The 19,900-nt window shown below is 33.7% G+C and overlaps 1 protein-coding gene across 1 annotated transcript; it reads right to left on the bottom strand.

Moving 5' to 3' along the window:
* Positions 1-696: 696 nt before the first annotated feature.
* Positions 697-19,073, bottom strand: LOC134853481 (serine/threonine-protein kinase PLK1-like). The gene is made up of 13 exons (XM_063869482.1): positions 18,909-19,073; positions 10,345-10,449; positions 9,895-10,011; positions 9,347-9,570; positions 8,866-8,978; positions 8,281-8,405; positions 5,304-5,479; positions 4,744-4,928; positions 4,267-4,335; positions 3,669-3,837; positions 2,369-2,492; positions 1,841-1,990; positions 697-897 (listed from the first exon to the last, which is right to left on the bottom strand). Exons 1-13 carry the CDS (start codon positions 19,071-19,073, stop codon positions 697-699), a joined length of 1,923 nt encoding a protein of 640 aa, XP_063725552.1.
* Positions 19,074-19,900: the final 827 nt, after the last annotated feature.

Raw genomic sequence — 19,900 nt, forward strand, 5'->3', positions numbered from 1 at the left:
GAAATGATGCTATAGTGGGTGGGGGAAAAGGAAAAAAAGCCCCGATGAAATACAAGATTCGTTATTTCAGTTTTTAAGCTCTTTATCCCAATTCAATCTAGATTTTTCCTTAGAAAACTATAGGAGCTTGATTTATAACTTTTTAATATGTCTTGGTTTCACAAAAAAAACTATCGCAGTTTTAAACTAACACGTTATTCATATTGGCACTTGGTATGGCCATATTTTTACAAGACCTCCATTACAACAAAGAAACTACAAACAATCTGTTCATCAATGAGAAATTTAGAGCACCGACACATATATTGAGATCCCAGAACTCCAAGAACCTGCAAATTTTTCATACTTTTTTCTCTCATATTTCCAATTCTTACTGATTTTAAACAGTTTTCCAATTCGCTCTTAATTTCTTATCCAGCTATACATAATACTTCTGATTTTCTTCAAATAGATTTTCCCTCAAATTTTCATTTGAACTTTTATTTGAACTCTATTTGATTTCGTCAAAAATTTTTCAAGAACAATTGAACTGGAAATCTGGGAGGTCAGTTTTGTTTCTGATGACGATGGCTGAAAAACGTAAACATGGGATGACGTAAACGTGGCCGGTGAAAATTATAACTAACTCAATAACTTTCTTATCTTCAGCACACTTTTTTTGTTTCAGCATTTTCTTATCTTCAGCATTTTTTTCCCTCAAATGGGGGGCGGAGTGGTTATTCGCTTGAAGTTAGTCAGGGCTATCTTCAGTTTCTTCTGCAGGTCTTCAGTGTAGCCCATTTGGGCTAGTATTTCTAACTCTGTGAGGAGAACTATGGCCCCATCCTGCTGGTACATGATGATTGGAGACCCATTGTTGTAGTCCACAATTATCTTCGAGTGGTCTTCAAAGTTGATCTAGAAAAAAATGGGAGCAAATTGGTAATGCATATATTGAAGCATGAATCTTAAAATTGAAGGGGGTTGTTTTATTGCTCAAATCTACCATTTTAACATCTAGCTCGCAAATGACCCAAATCCAAACTCTTTGACAAACTTTTGAGAGTCACTATAAGTTATCGATAGTTTAGTTTTTGGCTATTACAGAAAACATTTATTAAATTGTATGTTTTTCATTCTTATCAATGATTTCAAACACTTTTCATACTACCACTTTTTCCAAATAAAATAAGAGCGCGGTAACTTAGTTAGTAATTGCATTAGCTTATTTAAGCTTAATTTAAGTCGTGAAAACTTAGTTTTACTCAATCAAGGGTAGTTTTTGGAGTTTTTTTGCGCAATTTTGAAATTTTGAAGTTTTTTAAAAAAATTTTCTAGTCATTTTTCTTCAAAGACTGTTTTCCAATTGACCTATTTTTAGAATGACTCGCAAATACGCCTAAACTCTTTTTTATTTGGTCAGATTTTTTCATCACAACTTTTAGAAAAAAAACTACACTAATTTGAAAAAAACTTTTTTTTTCCTATTTTTTTAAGATTGTGGTTGGAACATTCAGTGCTACTTGCACAGTAACCAGCTATCCTTGTTACTTATTTGCTTTTAATTTTTCTAAATGCTTGTTTTTTTTAATTAATACCATTTTTTTGTTTTTTCTATCATTTCACCTTAACATTTCACCGACATTTTTTGTACAAAAGCATCAGTTTTAACGTAAAGGCTCAGTTTTACTAGTTTTATGTGAGAATAAATAGTAGTTTTAACTGCGTGATGCAGCCGGATGCCAATATCCATGACAATTGGATTAAGTGGACAAAAATTAGAAACACAATCCTTATCTTTTCTTGAATTTACATGAAATGGTAAGTATATCCTAGTTCTAACGGGGGTCACGTGGCCTACCTGATAGATGGCTGGTCTGATCACGATGATGATGAGGTACTCCCTGTCTTGTTCGTTGAAGTCATCCCACCCCCTCGTCCACGTGATCGGGAATGGCTGGTCCTTGATGGTACGGACGGGGAATTTGTCCTTGATGTTGTCTATGTTGAACTGAGAAAAACCAAAATAGGAGGTTTTGATGTGACAAAACTGACAAAAATCTCACTGCAAACCGTTTTTATTTTTTTTCCTAATGTCAATTCTTCAAAATTTATGTTTCTCTTTATTGAGTACAAAAATATTTTTATAAGAGAAGAACTGGACGATATCGATTTAAAAAGTGTAAAACTGAAGTTTTGGTAACGCAACGAAACTTTGATATTGCAAAAGGACCTTTGTTTGAGTTCGAGCGCATATTGCGTCGTATGAATCTGAATAATTCTATCAGTCTATTACTTCGTATTAATGTCAATAATATCTATCAGCCTATCTTAATTTTTCATGAGCTCGGTATAATGTGGATGCTCGGTATAAAGTACTGATTCTCACCCCGACTAGGTTGTTGGTCATGTAGTTGACGAACACTTCCAGTCTCCCCCTCGCCTTCCTCAGTTCATTCGCGAATCTCTCCGCTCCCCTGTCTTGATCACGCTTCGTCAGGAAGAAGATGGTCCTAAGGGTAAAGGTTTTTTGACCAATGTTTTTTTTTGCTCCAAACATAATTATTCGAAGCATGAAATGATGCTTAGACAAAATTAGAAAAAAAAAAAAAAAACAACACGGACTCAAAATCCAAAATCAAACACTATAATTTTTGATTTTGAAAGCAATAAAGTTTCTCAACTGAACATTCGGCATCAAGAAGCTATCTTACAGACAAGTACAAGTTTAAAAAATGATCAAAACTGGTTAAGCAACTCTAAGCCCAAGTCGGAAAACAAGTTGAGCATATAAAAAAGATGAGTCACTAGTTCGCTGGTTTTTGTCCCGAGCAATGGAACTTTTGATTTAGAGTAAGTTTTGGCTTTTTTCTTCTTCCTTTATTTTTTTCTCTGTTCTCCTCTTTGAATTTGACTTTTCATTGTTTACGAATTGTTCAACGCTTAGAAAAATTTGCAATAAAAAAACAGGCTTTTTTATGTTTCGTTACAAAATTGAAGAACTAATCCATTTTTGTAATGCAGAAAAACGAAATGCATTTGAAAAATCAAACTTTGCATGCAATAAAAAATTTTTGAAAAGGTTTGTTTGAGTACAAATTCGTTTAGTGCTTGAAAAAAGTGCGAATACTTTCCGGGGCAATTTCAAAATTACCATCAAAAAAATTCTAGTCATACAATTTCAAATAAAAGAATTTCTTTGAGTATCGTTTTTTGGCAAAAAAATTTTGGTTTTGTTTTATGACAAAACAACGATTTTTATGGCACAACACGAAAAAAGTTTATCAAACATTCGATTTCGTCATTTTAGTTGAAATGTATGAAAATTGGGACCAAGTTAACATCCTCCCCCCTAAACACGTTTAGGGGGGAGGATGTTAACTTGGTTCTAAATTGGGAATTTTTCAGCCAATCAGAACCGAGCATTTTACATGCAGCGCTTAGAAAATTTAAATTAATTTAAGCGCTGGGGTGGAGGATCTTAACTTGGTCTATCAGGGGGGAGGATGTTAACTTGATCCGAAAATTGTATGAGTAACATTTTTTCATAGACTTAAAGAATGGAAATTTGGATGATTAGCATTTTTGGTCTATTGAGAAAAACATAAAATACAGAAAGAAATACACTCAAAAACATACCCAAGTCAACGAAATGTAAAGTTTGTTGTATAAGTCTTTTATGCACTAACTCTCCGTCAGGTAGAAGCATCATTTTGGTCTCATTTCGGAACAGCACCCCGTATGATCCATCGGACAGTTGGTACCCGAAGCCCTGATTAGTGTCCGAGTAGTCCACCCACTTGATGGCCCATATAAGGGCATTTTCCATCTTCGCAATATGACGGAGCTGAGTCGTGGCTGGAAAAGGGATTACGTAACATCATGATTTCGTAATCAGGGTAGTCGTCAAAACTAGTATTGAAACATAACGTAAAACTTTTATCGAATCGGAGCTTGAACTTTAGTATAAATAATATGACGATTTTTAGTATGCAAAAACTATTAGGGATTTTCTGAAATGAGTAGTGATAAAATTTTCAGGCGTTTTTATTTCATCAGCAATGAAATTTGATGTTTATTGGAAGCTAAAAATCAAATCTGTCGACGATGTAAAAACTTACAAATTTAGGGGACCACTTGAAAATGTTCTCCCCAACCTCACCAAATTTCTTGGGGGGGGGGGGGGGGGGGGGGGGGGGAGGAAGTTGCATCATTTGAACTAATCCGAATTTCATAATCTTTTGGTTCTTTAAGGCGCCTGAAAGGTGAAATGGTTTGATATCTTACGTCTGAAGCTGCGAACACACTGTTCGATCTTCTCCACCAGTTTGCGACCCTCGTCGTTCAAGTCATCATCTGAAATCATCAACAAAAGCAATCATAATACAACTATCTCATGAAGTGACTCAAGTTACTACATGTTTAAGCGAAGGATTGTTTTTGGACAAATTAAATGCCAGAAAAACCGAATGCTCCGTATATTTTGTCAACTTACTGAAACTCAAAAGTCAGTAATTGGAAAAAAAACGGTAAGTGATCAGTTTGAAGGGGTTGATTGATTGAAAAATTTTTATGCATTTGCTCGTTCTGTCATGTTATTAAAGCAACTTTTTTCAAGATTTTATTCTCCAGCAAACTACCTTATATCCTGAATATGAAATAATAAATTCGTTTTCAAGAAGGAAACATACTCGATTATTATTTTCACATTTTATAAAGAAATTTTAAAATGCCGTCATGGAAGAACACCAAAAAATGACTCACAATTGAGCACCACACTCTCCTGGGCTGGTGTCCTGGGGGTGTCTGACAGATTAGTCACTACAGTGATGTACTCCATGCTGGACTGCCGCTCCAACTTAGACCCTAAGTGGTTGTTGGCGAACACGTAGTTCCTCAAGTGGCCCGTAGGGGCACCAGAAGAAGTGGAGGGACCCGCGTTGGAACTTCTGAACACAAAAACAAAACAAAGTTTGTTTCAGAGAAGCACTTTGCTCAGCTAATCTGATTATGGTTATATGAAAATACAAAAAGTTCATATTAATTTCACTCGGTCCTTGATCATTACATAATAAAAGGTACAAAATTTTTGTACGCTCAACAGATGAAATAGTTCTCTATAGGGTTGTAAGTTTTAACTAGGTTCCACGAAGGCATCCCGAAAAAAAACAAGACACAAAAAAAACAAAAAATGTTCTAAAACACAAGATCTCAAACAACAAGAAACAAACAAAAACAGGATCACAGTATACAATGTACGGAAAATAAAATATTTCAAAAGACCAGATCAAAACACTAGTTCACAAATATGTCAATGCACCAACCCCTGTCCACTGTTGAAGTTGTTGTTGCTGGAACTGTTCTGTCTCTGGTTTCTGATGTAGTCCCTCACTTCAGCCGGCACATCGTCGTAAACATTGGTGTCTATGGCCGGGGGAGCCCACTCGTTGAAGTAGTCGTGGTTACGAAACACAGACAGCTTCGGACGGTTTGTGGGCTCCTGCAAACAACTCAACCAAATTCGTTAGATTTCTTAAAGTAACGGGTTAAAAATTTGGTGAAAAAAAAAACGTTTGCCAGTTCAAATGATTATTCAAAAGTACCTCTCCTTTCATTCGATTTTTCAGAACCATAATCAAATTCTTCGTATTCAAACTTGCACTAACATTGCTCAATAAAATTTAGAAGTTGCATCTGTTATACTCGAAAAATTGCGGAGAGTTTATGAGACACCTATCACAAACATAAGACAAATACGCGAGTGAAGGAGATTCAGTTTTTGTGAGGCTAATCAGGGGCGGATCTAGGATTTTCTCGAGGGGGGGCGGATTTTCAAAAAATTTTCCAAAATTTTGACGACCTTTTTTTTTTAGGTTTTTTTTTTAGGTTTTTCAGCGCCGCAGGCAAATTTTTGAAAAAACAGTCAAAAAAGCCGTTTTTGGGCACTTTTTGAAAAATTTTGACAAAAAATAGCGTTTTTTTGGCGCGCGCTCCCCCTCAAAGTTAGTATATATTGGCGCCAAAGGCGCCTTTAGAAAAATTTTAGGGTCGGTCGGCTAAAAAGGAATTTCTGAAAAAGTATCAAAGGGGGGACCCTTTGGGTCGGCAGGGGCTCGAAAATGAACTGAAACTCAAAAAATTTAAACCCTTTTTCTCGACGCTGCTTTTGAACATTTTAAATATTGTTCGATCAGGTTGAAGGGCTTCAGTTGGATACATCACTCCACTCAATCCGACGATTATTTGCGGCAACTGCATTGCTTGAAAAAAAATCAGCACTGTTGCTCATTTTAGTTGCTAAAAATAACATCAAAAACTGAAGACTTTAAACGGATATTTATCAACAATGAAAAAAGTTTGAGGGTTTTTGGAGTCGTTTGAATCACGAGTGAAAGATTTTTCAAATGACATATCATTCGATTCATTCAGTTAAATGATTGTGCTACCTGATTTTGTGTGGAAAAAACTAAAACACGCCCGACTACAACGCCTTTCACAATTTTCATGCTGGCTTGCTTTATTCACTCAAAATTCTCTAAAACTCAAAAAATAAAAACCAGTTCTCACTTGACACTGAAATTATGAGATTTTGATCGAATTGCGACTGAAAGGGCTTCAATCTGATCTTTTTTTTTGACCCACGAAACTGAAAAACAAATCTGTCAGCCTTCGAATTCAAAGAAAAAGGTTTATCACGCTAAAGCTCTTTGAGAATTCAGAAATGTTATTGACAGACAATTGTTTCCTACAATTAACCCTCAGAAAAGGAACTGAATGTCATAAAATCACACTGTGAAAAATCAAACTTGAGCATGAAAAAAAAACAATACTTTTTTGCGAAAAAAATCATCACTTTTAATAATGATTATCTTCAAAAACTTTAAATTATCATACATTGATCCAGGCATACAAAAACATGTCATACAAAAAAAATTAAGAGTTTTTAGCGTTTTTATCCGGAGAAACGGAAAAAAATAGCCAATTGAAGGTTGGAAAAGAGTAATGAACCCAAGTAAACATAAAAAAACATTGACATTCTTGAAAAAATCTCATTTTTCGAAATTCAAAGAAAAAATAGAACCTTTAAGTTCTTTGAATTTCTAGAACAATTTTTTTTAGCGCTTGTCTGACAACATTATTCCAACTTGAGAAAACTGGATCAACAGGTAAAGTTTTTATTCCGATGGGAAATCTTAAAAATAAGTTTCACTTTCGAAACTAGAAATTGTTCACGTTTCTTGGCTCCATTTCAAAGTTCGTATCTGGAGAGTGCCGTTAACGTCACTTTCAGCAGATGAGTTTCAATTGAACTCAAAAAAAGCATATTTACGAAAGTGCAACAAAAAACAAAAAATCAGCAAGACCTATATAAGAGTCTTCACTACGTTCATTACTCCTAAAAACACCATTAATGTCAATCCAGGACTACGTAATGCACACAAAAAATTCACATCTGCATGCGAAAATCTTTTTTATTGGAAATTATTTTTTTAGGTCAAAGTTCGATTCTATCAGTTAATTGATTGTGCTACCTGATTTTGTGTGGAAAAAACTAAAACACGCCCGACTACAATGTTCTTCCCAATTTTCATGCTGGCTTGCTTTATTCACTCAAAATTCTCAAAAATTCAAAAAGTAAAAACCAGTTCTCACTTGACACTAAAATTATAAGATTTTGATCGAGCTGCGACTGAAAGGGCTTCAATCTGACCTTTTTCTCGACCCACGAAACTGAAAAACAAATCCGTCAGCCTTCGAATTCAAAGAAAAATAAGAGAGTTTTCACTACGTTCATTACTCCTAAAAAATCCCATTTTTGTGAATCCAGGACTACGTAATGCACACAAAAATTTCACATCTGCATGCGAAAATGTTTTTCTGGAAATTGTTTTTTTAGGTCAAAATTCGTTTTGTGGTTGAGAAAAAAACGTGAGGCAATTTCAAAACAGGAAAGATTTTTGTTGTCATCATCAAAATTATGCTAGTCATACATTTTCCATATATGGAAAACATATGATTATCCTTTTTTTAACAATTTTCTTTTTATATTTTGTACGATAACCCGACATTTATGCTATAACAAGAAAAAACTTCTATGAAAACTTGATGACACCCTTTTAGCAAATTAAAATGAAATTTTTATGACAGTATTATTTCATAGACTTAGGTTATGGAATTGTATGAATAGCATTTTTGGTCTATGGAGAACAACCAGGGAACAAAATCAGTACGAATAGAAAGTTGCGCCTCATTTTCATTGATCGGAACAAACGCATAACTATAGAAGATACTGCAACTCACTGTGACTAATGTGCTCTTGATGAGATCTCTGGCGAGTCTGTCTGGAACAGTCTGTGGTTTGTATTTCGCCTGCACCACCCGAGCATATATTTCTCTGATGGGTTTTGTCTGGAAGGGGGGCTTGCCTGAACACAAAACTCGATCATGTTTCTATTTACATTTATTGTGAAATTTAGATTTTAAACAAAAGATTGCATAGCTTCTGATTAAATGAAACTTTATTTTGATTGATTTTGCTTTCCTAAGCTTTATAGGGTATCAATTCTAAACGAAAAAGTAGACAGTGTTTTTGAACATATTCTTGTTTTTTAGCAAGAGGATTAGGTGAAAAAATTATGTATAAGTCAATGCCACATTGATGAAAATACATTTTTCGGTAAAAACGAATTTGAACCAAATTAATTGACCTAAATTTAGTTAGATCTCATTTAGTTAGATATTTGAATACCTAGATACGGTGTCATAAGACCCTAACATAACCTCGTTGTGGCCTATTAAGTTGCTCAAGGTCTCCAACATAAAGGTTGTTCAAGGTCACCAATATAAGTATTGTTCAAGGTCACCTTTAGTATGGTCAGCACTTGCCTGTGATGAGGGCGAACATGAGACAGGCGAGTGACCAGATGTCTGCCTCGAAGGAGTGGCCAGTGTTCTGCAGTATCTCCGGGGCTATGTAGTTCGGAGTGCCACACATGGTCCTGCACAAACACACAACAACAGAGCCCGTGATATTAAAAATAACCTAATTTACTCATTTATAAACTAATTTCCTGGTATTTCATTTTGCTAAAAATTATTATGAACTGGACAGAAGAATGAATTTTCAACAAACGTCAAAAACTGAGAGCAAAGAACACCTGAATTTTTTCATCAAAATTGCCAAAAAACGACGTGGTGGTAATTCATGATTTTGTATTTTTTAAATAATTTTTCCAATTACTTCTATATGCTATTTTTTGCTTCTACTTGTATGTGCCAAACAAGATAAATGTTAATTGTTCAGTTTCAAAAAAGTCAAAATTAATGAAAGCAATGAAAATTTGAAAGAAAACAGAAACGTACTAACTTTCGTCTCTCCGAGTCATGGGTCAACAAAGCCGACAGTCCGAAGTCGCACAACTTCACTGTCAGCTTACTACTTCCTTTCAGCAGAATATTTCCCGCTTTGAGGTCCCTGTGGATGATACGTCTGTTGTGTAAGTAGCCCAGGGCATCCATCACCTGTACTAGGAAATACCTGACCTCGGGGTCAGTTAGGGTCATCCGCTGCTTGATCAGAATGTTCATCGACTAAAGATATAGCATTAGGAAAATTGAACAAACTCTATCAGAAAATTGGATCTGGTAATTCGCAGTAGCAAGATCAAATGATTTTTTAGCTCTAATACCATGTATATATTTTTTGTCAATTCAGGTTGATTTTGAGGAGTTTTTTGCGACAGATAAGATGGTATAACAACCTCCTCATAGAAAGAGTGTTTCTTGGTTGTTTGCAAGACTTCGAGCAAGATGGATTCTGTTTTTTTTGTATTAGAAAACTTTCAGCTGGCAGAGGGAAAAACTTACTCGCGTAATCTTCGATGACTATTCGGGCAATTCTTCTAGAGAACTCACCCTGTGCTGACAGTATTCTAGGACGATGAAGATGAAGGTGTCATCGTCAAATGTGGCCATGAATTTGACTATGTTATCATGGTCCAGACTCTTATGGATAGCTATTTCCATACGCACCTAAAAACATTTTCATGAAATTAAGGAATTGTTTTTTCACCATTTTTAGCTCCCCGCTTGATAGCCAAAATTTAAGCAACGAAAGCAGTTAATTTGCTATAAATAAGTAATTCACTTTGTGTTCTATTTCAAATTCACCTAGATCGAAACAAAAAAAAATTTGTTCATACCCCCTCCCCCCCCCCCCCCCCCTCACCTCCCACATTCAGTTTAATGTAGTTTTTGTTGACGAGTCATATTTGAAGAAAATTACTAAAATGTGTCTCCATTAATTGGCCAAAATAAGTTTAATTTTCGTTTTACATCTCCAAAATTTCGGATTTTAATTCCTACTTTTTGTAGTTTGGACGAACTGGTCAGCCGGCTCTTTGGAATGGCCTTGCAGGCGAAGCTGACTCCCTCTCGATTGTGCACTTTATATACGTCCGCATAGCCACCCTAAGACATCAAGCGAAAGTTTTCATTTCATTCAACCTTTTTCACTCTCATCATCACCTTTTATAAACATTTAAATAGCCAACAACCAAAAGAAAAAGAGTCATGAACGCAAAAAAAAAAACGAAAAATAATTCACTTTTTTTTAAAGTTGCAACTTTCGAAATGCACAAAAAACAAAGGCCTTAAGGCTTTCTGAAGTTTAAGAAAAAATTATGATTGACACGTTTTTGATAAAATCAAACCAATTTGAGAAAACTGGATCATTAGCTTAATTATTTCGCATGAAAATCTGAAAATTAAATTCCATTTTTGATACTAGAACTCAATCAGATTTTTGCTTTTTGCTTTTCCTTTACATTTTTGCTGTTCGATCTGGAGTTTGCCTTCCTTATGACAGAGAAATTGAACTGCACTTATGAAGAGTATGTTTTTGCTCTTTCACACAAGTTCTTTCATGACAAGGCATGAAAGTAAAATGAAATATTAGAACGCATGAATGAAAAAAACTTATTTGCATAGTTTCGCGCACTTTTCCAGGCTCTTTTACAATTTTTCGGGCTCTTTCACAATTTTCCGCCATCTTTCTCTCAGAAAGAGCAAAAACATACTCTTCAACAGTTAGAACATAGTTGAATATGGCCTCAGGCAAAAAAGCAGCCATCGACCGGGCTCTTTTTCCCTCGGGCATCTTTCAACTATGTTCTAACTATTACAAAGGAACCAAAAGTCATACAGCACAAACAAATACAACTTGAGAATGAACATATTTCTTGAAAAGAAACAAACAAAAAAATCACGATGACCTTCAGTACTTTCACGATTCTTGAATTAACATTATGAACATCATTTTTAGAGGCAGAAAAGATGAGGAGAATCCACTTCTTCATACAGCAAGCTGATGCGTTTGACCAGAACTATTGCTTTTACCAAAAAATCGCCAAAAATGACGTTTTGACAAAACTGATGCTTCGACAGAAATTGATACTCAGCTTGAAACGCGATAAATTTCGAAACATTTTTTAATTTATGGAATGCTAATTGTTCTAATTATCAAGTTACTGTATGGTAATTCAGTTTGTGTCTTAAATTAGCCAACAGACAGTCGAAAAATTATCAATGAATGCAAAAAAGTCACTCTTTCGAAATTAGATTTCACTGACGTTTTTATGCCAATTCCACTTTCGTATTTGGAAAGCGTCTTTTATCTTTCAGCAGATGATTTTAAATTGAACTCAAAAAGTGCGTATATAGCTAAGTGCATTCATGTTTGCATTAATTCTTATAAAAAACAACTTAATTTATTAAATCAAATAAAGACTTCTTCCTTGAAATAAAAACAGAAAAATTACCAAGACCCTTATATGAGTCTTCACTAAATTCATCAACTCCTAATAGCGCGTGGGGTAATTTTTCAAAAAAAATGCAAATGTTTTCTTTTTTTTTGACGATGTTAATGTATAGCCTGTATAAAAAAATTGAATAGTTTTTCCCTTACATATAGTGAAATTAGCAAATAAAACTATGTATTATCGAATAAAAACTAAAGCCACTGAAAATCAACAAAAAATGCAAATATGCTTAAAAATTAAGCTTGCCGTAGTTTGTTTGTTAAGCAGAGCATTTCAATCTGAAAAAATTTCGCCAGAAATTTTTTTTCATCATCGAACAAGTTTTTAATTTTTCCTGTTGTTTTGTGTTAGCATTCTAATTACTGTGCTTTGTGATTAACTCTTTTTGCGAGCCTTGTTCTTGAACACGTTCAGGAAACAACTTTAACGAAATCAAATAAGCAGAAAAATAAGCAAACAATTTTTGATAAGCGTATTTACTTACCCTTACAGTTTTTACAATATTTACTGGTTGAATTTTTAAAGAAAGCATCTCAATGGCAATAAATTGGATAGAATATTTCTCTGTGTCTTCTACATGAAACTTTGGAATTCTTTTGGAAAGTTACATTCGTTGTCATTCGTTGAATGAGCTAGATTGTGAAAGTTTTTTGAACTCAAACGTTAAACCACAGATAAAAAAATTACAGTACTGTCAGGAAAAACAGCGCCATTTGTTTAAAATAACTCATCTCAAACAACACTCAAAGTTTCTTCTTTATTTTCAGTAAAAAATAAATAATTTTACACCGCTAATATTAGACCAAAAGCGAAAAAATGTGCTGCTCGTATGCACTTATCATGCATAAAGTCCTAATTCAAAAGTGGGTGCTTCAATGCTTCTGCCAAAATCTACTCCTGTTTACCTTTACGTGAAAAATTTTCTTGTTAATTTCTAGCAGACCTTGTAATACTATTATATCTTTCCTAAAAATTTTTTTTTAAAAATAAGATCCAGAAATGGGGCAAAAGGGAAAATGTAAACTTGAGAACTTTTAATGATGTGGGTAATTCTTATAGTTTGAATATTTAAAGTTTTCAATAGAAAGCTTATTTGTTCTTTAAAACTTTGTGTCTTAAAATATCAGGTATTAGGCAACTAGTAATCTTTTTAAAAGACTAAATTAAGTGCTTCATTTCAATTTTGCGAGACTTAGACTGAAGCGTGGCTGAGAAATGAATAGCTCAACCTTTTCCTGTGGTGATTCCTCCAAAATGGAAAAATTGACAATTTTCACTCAGATAAAATTTCAAAAAACAAATAGATTTTTATTTTTTTTATTTGCGTTCGGCGTGTCAATGACCTTCAGGTTATTTAAAATCGGAAATTGAAGAAAAAATAAGGAGGAATACTTGATTCATCTTTCAATCAAAAGCAATTCAGCAGTTTTTGAATGTTTCCAGAACGATAGTCTCAATTGTTTTTGGTATAGAAAGGCTGGCTTTTTCATTTTTAAGCAGTCCCGAGAGCAACTTTTTATGGCATAGTGAGTGGCTTTAGTAGGCGCCTTTTGAAAACCAATTAAAAAACAATAAACTAATCATAACACATGCCAGTTAACCAGAAAAAAACTGTTTGTTTATAAACCTGCTTGATCCTGAGGAAAAAGAACTGATAGGGGACTACACTATATGTTTTGGACTGCCAATGTCAATTATCGAAAAAAACTAAAAGATTAAGGGGCGGAGGCAATAGTTTTTCTTATCAAATAAGCTTGTTTCATTTTTAATTGAAGCACTTATGATGATTAGCTTTGCGTTTTTAATATCACATACACACCTTTGAAAGCGCGCATAAATTAGTCTAGAAGATGGTCAAATTGTCAGGTAAAACGAACGCTGATACAGTCGTTTTTTTTGTCTCCGATTTGAGGCGTCAATTTTTAAATTGAATATTTTAATGACTTACTATTGTTTGAAATCTTGGTGTGTTAAAGCTTCTATTTTTTCTTATTGATCTCAACAGAACAAATTAGGTCTAGCAAAATTGAAAAATATAATGGGAGGAGGAAAAGTGCGTGATCTATCTAACGTCCAAATGTTTGACAGTAAATCATCTTTTAAAATATATCATTATCTTTTGAACGCCAAAACGCAAAGCATGAGAATTGGAAAGTTGATTTTCAATTAGGCTCTTTTCCAAACTGTTCACATCGCTTTTCAGAAAAATATGACTGAGATTTCAACAGTATCCAATTTTGACTTGATACAAAACTTTTTATACAATTCATCTCTTAGTCTTAAAAGACAAATTTACCACTACAATTCACTTGCAACTTGAAAAATGTTACTTATGTTTTTCTAGCCTGACTAGCTTCAAACAAACTGCTGAAAAATAGAGTTTTCAGTATGTTTTGAAACGAAAATAATGATTTCGAGAAAACTTAAGGAACCTAATTTTTCACCTTTACGAGAAAAGCGGAAATTAAAGTTATAATCGAAATGAAAACAGCGGAACTTAAAATTTACCTGTGAATTGTTATCAAAAATCTTTTGAAAATTTCTTCAAAGTGCTTAAGGTGAGGAAAAAATTGAAACTGCAAAACTTGGAAACAGCTGAACAATAATTTGGAGCTTGTTTTAGTGAAACTCGATTTTTTTTCTTGAAAAAATCAAAAAGTTGAAATAGAAAAAAGACCACTTTGTTACCTTTTTTAGTAATCATTCTTACTAGAAAAACGTAAAATGCAAACGGGATTTGAGTTTGATTTTTATTAAGCTGAGGCTCGAGTTTTCTCTGCTACAAGCAATAACAAGCTACTTTTTTGTAGTACTTTTTGAATTTCACTTCAGTTTTTTTTATCTTAATCAGTTCATTTTTTCTGTTTTTTTGCGAATGCACGTAATTTGCAATTTTTCTTGTTGAAACAGGTATTTTTTGGCTCTTTGCCAGTTCTTCCTTTGAATTTTACTTACATTCATTTTCTGAAATTTTATTTAAAATGGCTTTTCATGCTATAAAAAAATGTCAGCATGAACAGGTCAATAAGTTTTTACACCTTTTACATGTGAAGTTCGGTGTTAACAAATTTTTAACAGCTTTATTTTGTAAATTGACAAACGGGTAGGAAATTGGAAAATAACCAATACTTGTTTGATTATTTTGTTGTTCTACTGTTTTTTCTTTAGAATTAAATTAAATGGGGAGATTTTTCTTTTAGTTTTTCAAACAAAATCTTAAAATCTAATTTTTTCTCCGAAATGACACCTTGAAAGAAACAGAAATAAACTCAAATTTAAATTTTACCAAGAGCTAGTTCAGGGTATCTTTATTTTTTTCTTGTTATCTCAAAACTTCTATAAATGTGCTGTGAAGTTTTCTCAATTTGGCAAAATGCAATAAAAAAATGTTAGATTAGAGAACAAGTTCCATACAAAAAAAACTAGAAAAGTAATTGAACAGAACCAAAAAGGAACTTCCTTTTTTATGGTTTTTTTAATAATTTTTTCTTTTTTAAAAGTTTTGCAAAAAAAATGGTCAGAATTTTTTCGGCTACTTGCTAAAAACATGCTTTTCATGCCGAAAAATTTCCCAGCTTCTGCTAAACTACAGAGCAAGTGAAAAATTCAAGGTTTTCTTTTAATAGCAACAGTCCTGAGGACAACAAACGTAGGTTCCCTTTTCCCCTATCTCAAATAAACATCAAGTTTATGGCGTAACTAAAGGTTTTACGAGGTTACAGATTGAGATAAAAATTACTTGCCGTTGTCAAAGCCTTCCAAATACCATTTTTGTTAACAATCAGACAGCAAGAAGACAAAATGGACAAAAAATCTTAATAAGAACTTCACATAAAATTGTTGAAGTATCAAAAAGTTCAAATGCCCAAGAAACTGAAATTGTGAAATAAGGCGATATCCTGAAAACTGGAAATTACAAAAAAAAAACTGAATTATAGTAATTCCTGAATTGACTTCTGTCCTTTATTAATTTTCAAAACAATAACCGTCCTGTTGGTCTAATATGAACAAAAACATCAAAACCTACATAAGAGTGCTAACTACTTTCATCGCATCTTAAAAGGAGCCTGAGCCAACTCGCAAACTCTTGGGCTTTGAAAAATGATAGAAATGATGACTTGTGATGCTTCCTTGGTTTTTTTGAGGCTCTTTTCCAGTTCACCAACTTTGTTTTTTTTTTGAATTTCTGAACAGTTTTATTTTGTAAGTTTTTGAGGGGAATGAGAAACATGAAAGGAGCCATTTTTTCCTGCAGACCTTTGCTCAAAACTTTTAGTGGTACTTAGTTTCCAACAAAAAGAAACACTCTTTTTCTACCGCCTTTTTGCTGCTACGCAAAAGATTCATTAGTTTTTGTCATTATTATTTGTAAATGGAATTTCTGCTTGCTCTTTTTAGTTTGTGTTCATTTCAGGCACTTTCCCATTTTACACTGCATTCGAAGTTTAACTTTTAAAAACTACTTTAACGTTATGGAAAAAAGTTTGCATAGTGAACAAATTAACTCTTCTGAAAACATTTTCTTTTATCAGGTTTTCGTTTTTTTTCCAGCTCTTCAATTTTAAAATCAGTTTTGCAAAGCTGATTGGACGTTATCATAAGAAAATGCAATTTGGCGTTGCGCTCAAACTGACTACCGTAAGTAGATTTGTTCTCCGTATTTCACATCGTAATATTACGCAGCAAGTCTCAAGAACAGGTAAAACTAAAATATATCTATATTTATTTATATGTATATGTTTTGAAAGATGGGGGAATTGGAAAAGAACCCAAAGTCCAGTCACGTTTCCATGAAATTAAATCTTTTCTACCCTACCTAATTTTAAATTTTTTTACAGTTGTTAAACCTGTCATTACGGCTAAATGCATGATGTTACGGTCTAAAGTAAGAAGAACAAATCGGATCGCACTTTTTACTTTGAACAGCAAAATTGATCACTTTTGTTCTCTATAGCAAGTGCAGTGCGAAAAAACTGAAAACTTGAAGAAAAAAAAATTTGAAAAAGAAACAATTGTAAGTAGAAAAAAAGCTCCAAATTGTTTGTCACAAAACTACTCGAGGATACTTTGTTTAGTAAAACTTACTCGATAGCAAGCTATACCAATTTTACAAAAAAAAAATAGAAAATGCAGTGAATTTTCATACAATTTTTTCGGTGACAAGGTCTTGAGAGCTAATTTTCACAATCTTTCCTGGCGCTACAATGGTTTTTACATTCCGACTTAAAAAAGTTTTATCGCTTCTTTTTTATCAGTCTATTTTTTATGATGTTTGATTAATCGAAACTCATTTTGGACCACCAATGGCTCAAACTTCAGCTTTTTTGTTAACATTTCGACAACTTCAAAATTTTTTTTCTCTGATTATGCTTGATTTATGATTGAGCTTTTTTTATGACGCTAAGATCATTTTTTCAACTAATCGCTAAGTTGTGCTTAATTGAAAAAATTGTGCTCATTGAGTCACCCCTAACCAGTTTTTTTTAGAAGTTTTTTTTATAGTTTTCTTCCTCTTCTCACATTAACAGTTTTCATTTGTTTCATTCTATGGAATACAATTATCGCTATGAGGTGAATTTTTTGGGAATTTTTTCCTTTCCCCAACCACCTCACACGAGCATCATTTTCATAGACTAACGAGTGGCTATACAATGTTAATTATGGAGACCAAAGATGTTTTTCATGACCGAAATGAACAATTTGAATGTCAATTTTCATGACAATCCGACAAGGCGAATAGTCTTTTTAATAATGAAAAGTTTGCAGGTGGGGGGAAGGAAAAAGAGCCACTTTTTGCTGTCAAAAGAATGAAAAAATTGCTTCTAAAAAAACTTAAACAAGCAAATTTCCGAAAAAACTCCAATACAGTTCATTTCGGAATTTTGATTTATACTTAATTTCTTAAAAGTGTTTTCATTACTAACAGCAGCTTTATGATTTGGATAACTTCAAAAGTGGGCAAACCAGACGGCTCTTTTCCAGTTTCCCACCCCCTCGTAAAATGTTCACACGGCTTTTTTCATGAAAGAAATGTTGTGAAAATTTTTTCACCTGATACCGCTGACACGTTTTAATGCAGTTTAAAACATGAGAAGTCTGGAACAAAAGGGGGAACTGGAAAAAAGCGAACCAGATAAATTCAAACAAAGTATCTTAATGAAACGCTAAATTTGAAAAGATTAAACCACTTGAATTCCAAAAAAGTTGTCTGAGTGTCGTTATAACCTCAGTCGGATTTTCTCCCTTTCTCAGGCTTAATTACACAAATACACAAAAGCGACAAGTGGAAACTTCAGAGCTTATTCAGTCCCATTACTTTTCAAGGTTGCTTTTTTGTTGTTTTACGTGTGATTATGGCTAAATGCTTTATAATACGTGAGTCATGAAGAAAAGACCTTTTCACAATCAGCGGTTTGTTCACCATAGCAATTTTTCTTGAATTGCTACAATTTTGAAGTATTTCTCAAGAAGTCAATTTAAAAGAAGGTGGCTGATTGGAAACGAGTTAATTTCAACCCTAAATTATATCATCTTGCATTTTTTGCTGGAGTTCGTCGCTTCTGACTGAGAAAAAAAAGATTATTGAAAAACAAAAAAATTCAAAAAAAAAAGTTTTTTTTTTTAGTTTTGATTTGATTCACTTCTTTCTTTTCTTGTGATCTGACCAATCTCTGCTAGTTGCACAGCAAACGTTTTAATTGTTTTGATATATACAAAAGGGTTTCTATCGCTGTTTTAAGAGAAATTTTTTTCCAGTTGGTCAATCAGCTGTTTTCATGGTGGACTAGAAAACGTGAGCAACAAAGACGTGAGTAAAAATAACAACAACACAAAAAAATTAAAATAGTCTTTTTTAGTTTCAAATTTACAGCTTATTGAAATAAATCAATCAACTAGACAAACGTAGAAAAACTAAGAAACAATTCGTCATTTGTTTGATTTTTTTGAACAACATCCGTGACTGGAATTTCAGTGCTACTTACACTATAACAAGCTATAACTTACGCTTTAGTTATTTGTAACCTATTTTTTCCCAGAAATGGAAGTCAATTGTGGGTGTTACTAGAAAGAAAAAGATAAAACTTTCGATTTCGAAAAAAAAAACGCTACCTTGCCAATAGCGTTCAAGAACTTATAGCTCTCTTCACTATCAGTCCCAGCCGAAATAGTCTGACCAGTCAACACAGGCGCATCTTCGTGGTGGTTACTACCCCCACCCCCAGCCCCCCTCTCCCTCTCTCGCTCCCCCTTCTCATTCGTTCCCGCCGTCGCCATACTTCCACGTTTCGGCTTACTGCCTTTTCGGCTACGTTTGAAAACTGCCCTGTGAATTGTGCCGGAAATGCTCCCAATGTTTTAACACTTGTAATAGTGACAGCAATCGACTGTTTTGGGTTGTTTGAAGTATTATCGAAATCTGATTGGCTAATAAAATCAGCATCCATCAATCAGTTTATGCCAATTGACTCGACAATAGTTGAACCCAATTAATAAAATATACTGTTGAGGCATGAAACATTGATTTCGTATGATCTTTAACTAGATATAACAGTTCTCTGCGTTTAAGTCCCGGCTAAACTTGAACCTCGCTCTCGTAAACACGACTGTATGATCCGATTGATTTCCGAGAGGACTTCGTATATAGATAGCGACAGCAAACGACTCGTAAATTTCTAGATGTTGAGCATAGTTATGACGTAGTACGTTGTACTTAATTTATGTTTCTTTCTTGGTTACGTGAGTCTAGTTAAAGACCTGACTAAAACAGCTATGTTGTTCAGCAAGCTTTTAGGTTATAACACATGTTTAATTACTAACTCTAACTAAAAAATTTTGTACAAAAATTTAGATTTCTCATGAAAAAAGTCTGGACATTTTTGAGATGTGGTTTTTGGTAGTTTGATGTTTGTTTTAAACTCAAACTTTCTTCCTTTCGCTTCAAACTTGCTGGCTGAACAAAGTCCGACTTCTGATGTTTGACTGGAAATGCGCAGTAGCAAGTTATCAATATCAAATAATCCATACACGAGAAAAAACGCACGAGCGTTATTATATCGACGCAGAATTAAAATAAGGTTGCGAGCGTTCAAAAGTTCAGGATT

The sequence above is a fragment of the Symsagittifera roscoffensis genome, chromosome 8 (assembly GCF_963678635.1).
Source record: "Symsagittifera roscoffensis chromosome 8, txSymRosc1.1, whole genome shotgun sequence".
Lineage (NCBI taxonomy): Eukaryota > Metazoa > Xenacoelomorpha > Acoela > Convolutidae > Symsagittifera > Symsagittifera roscoffensis.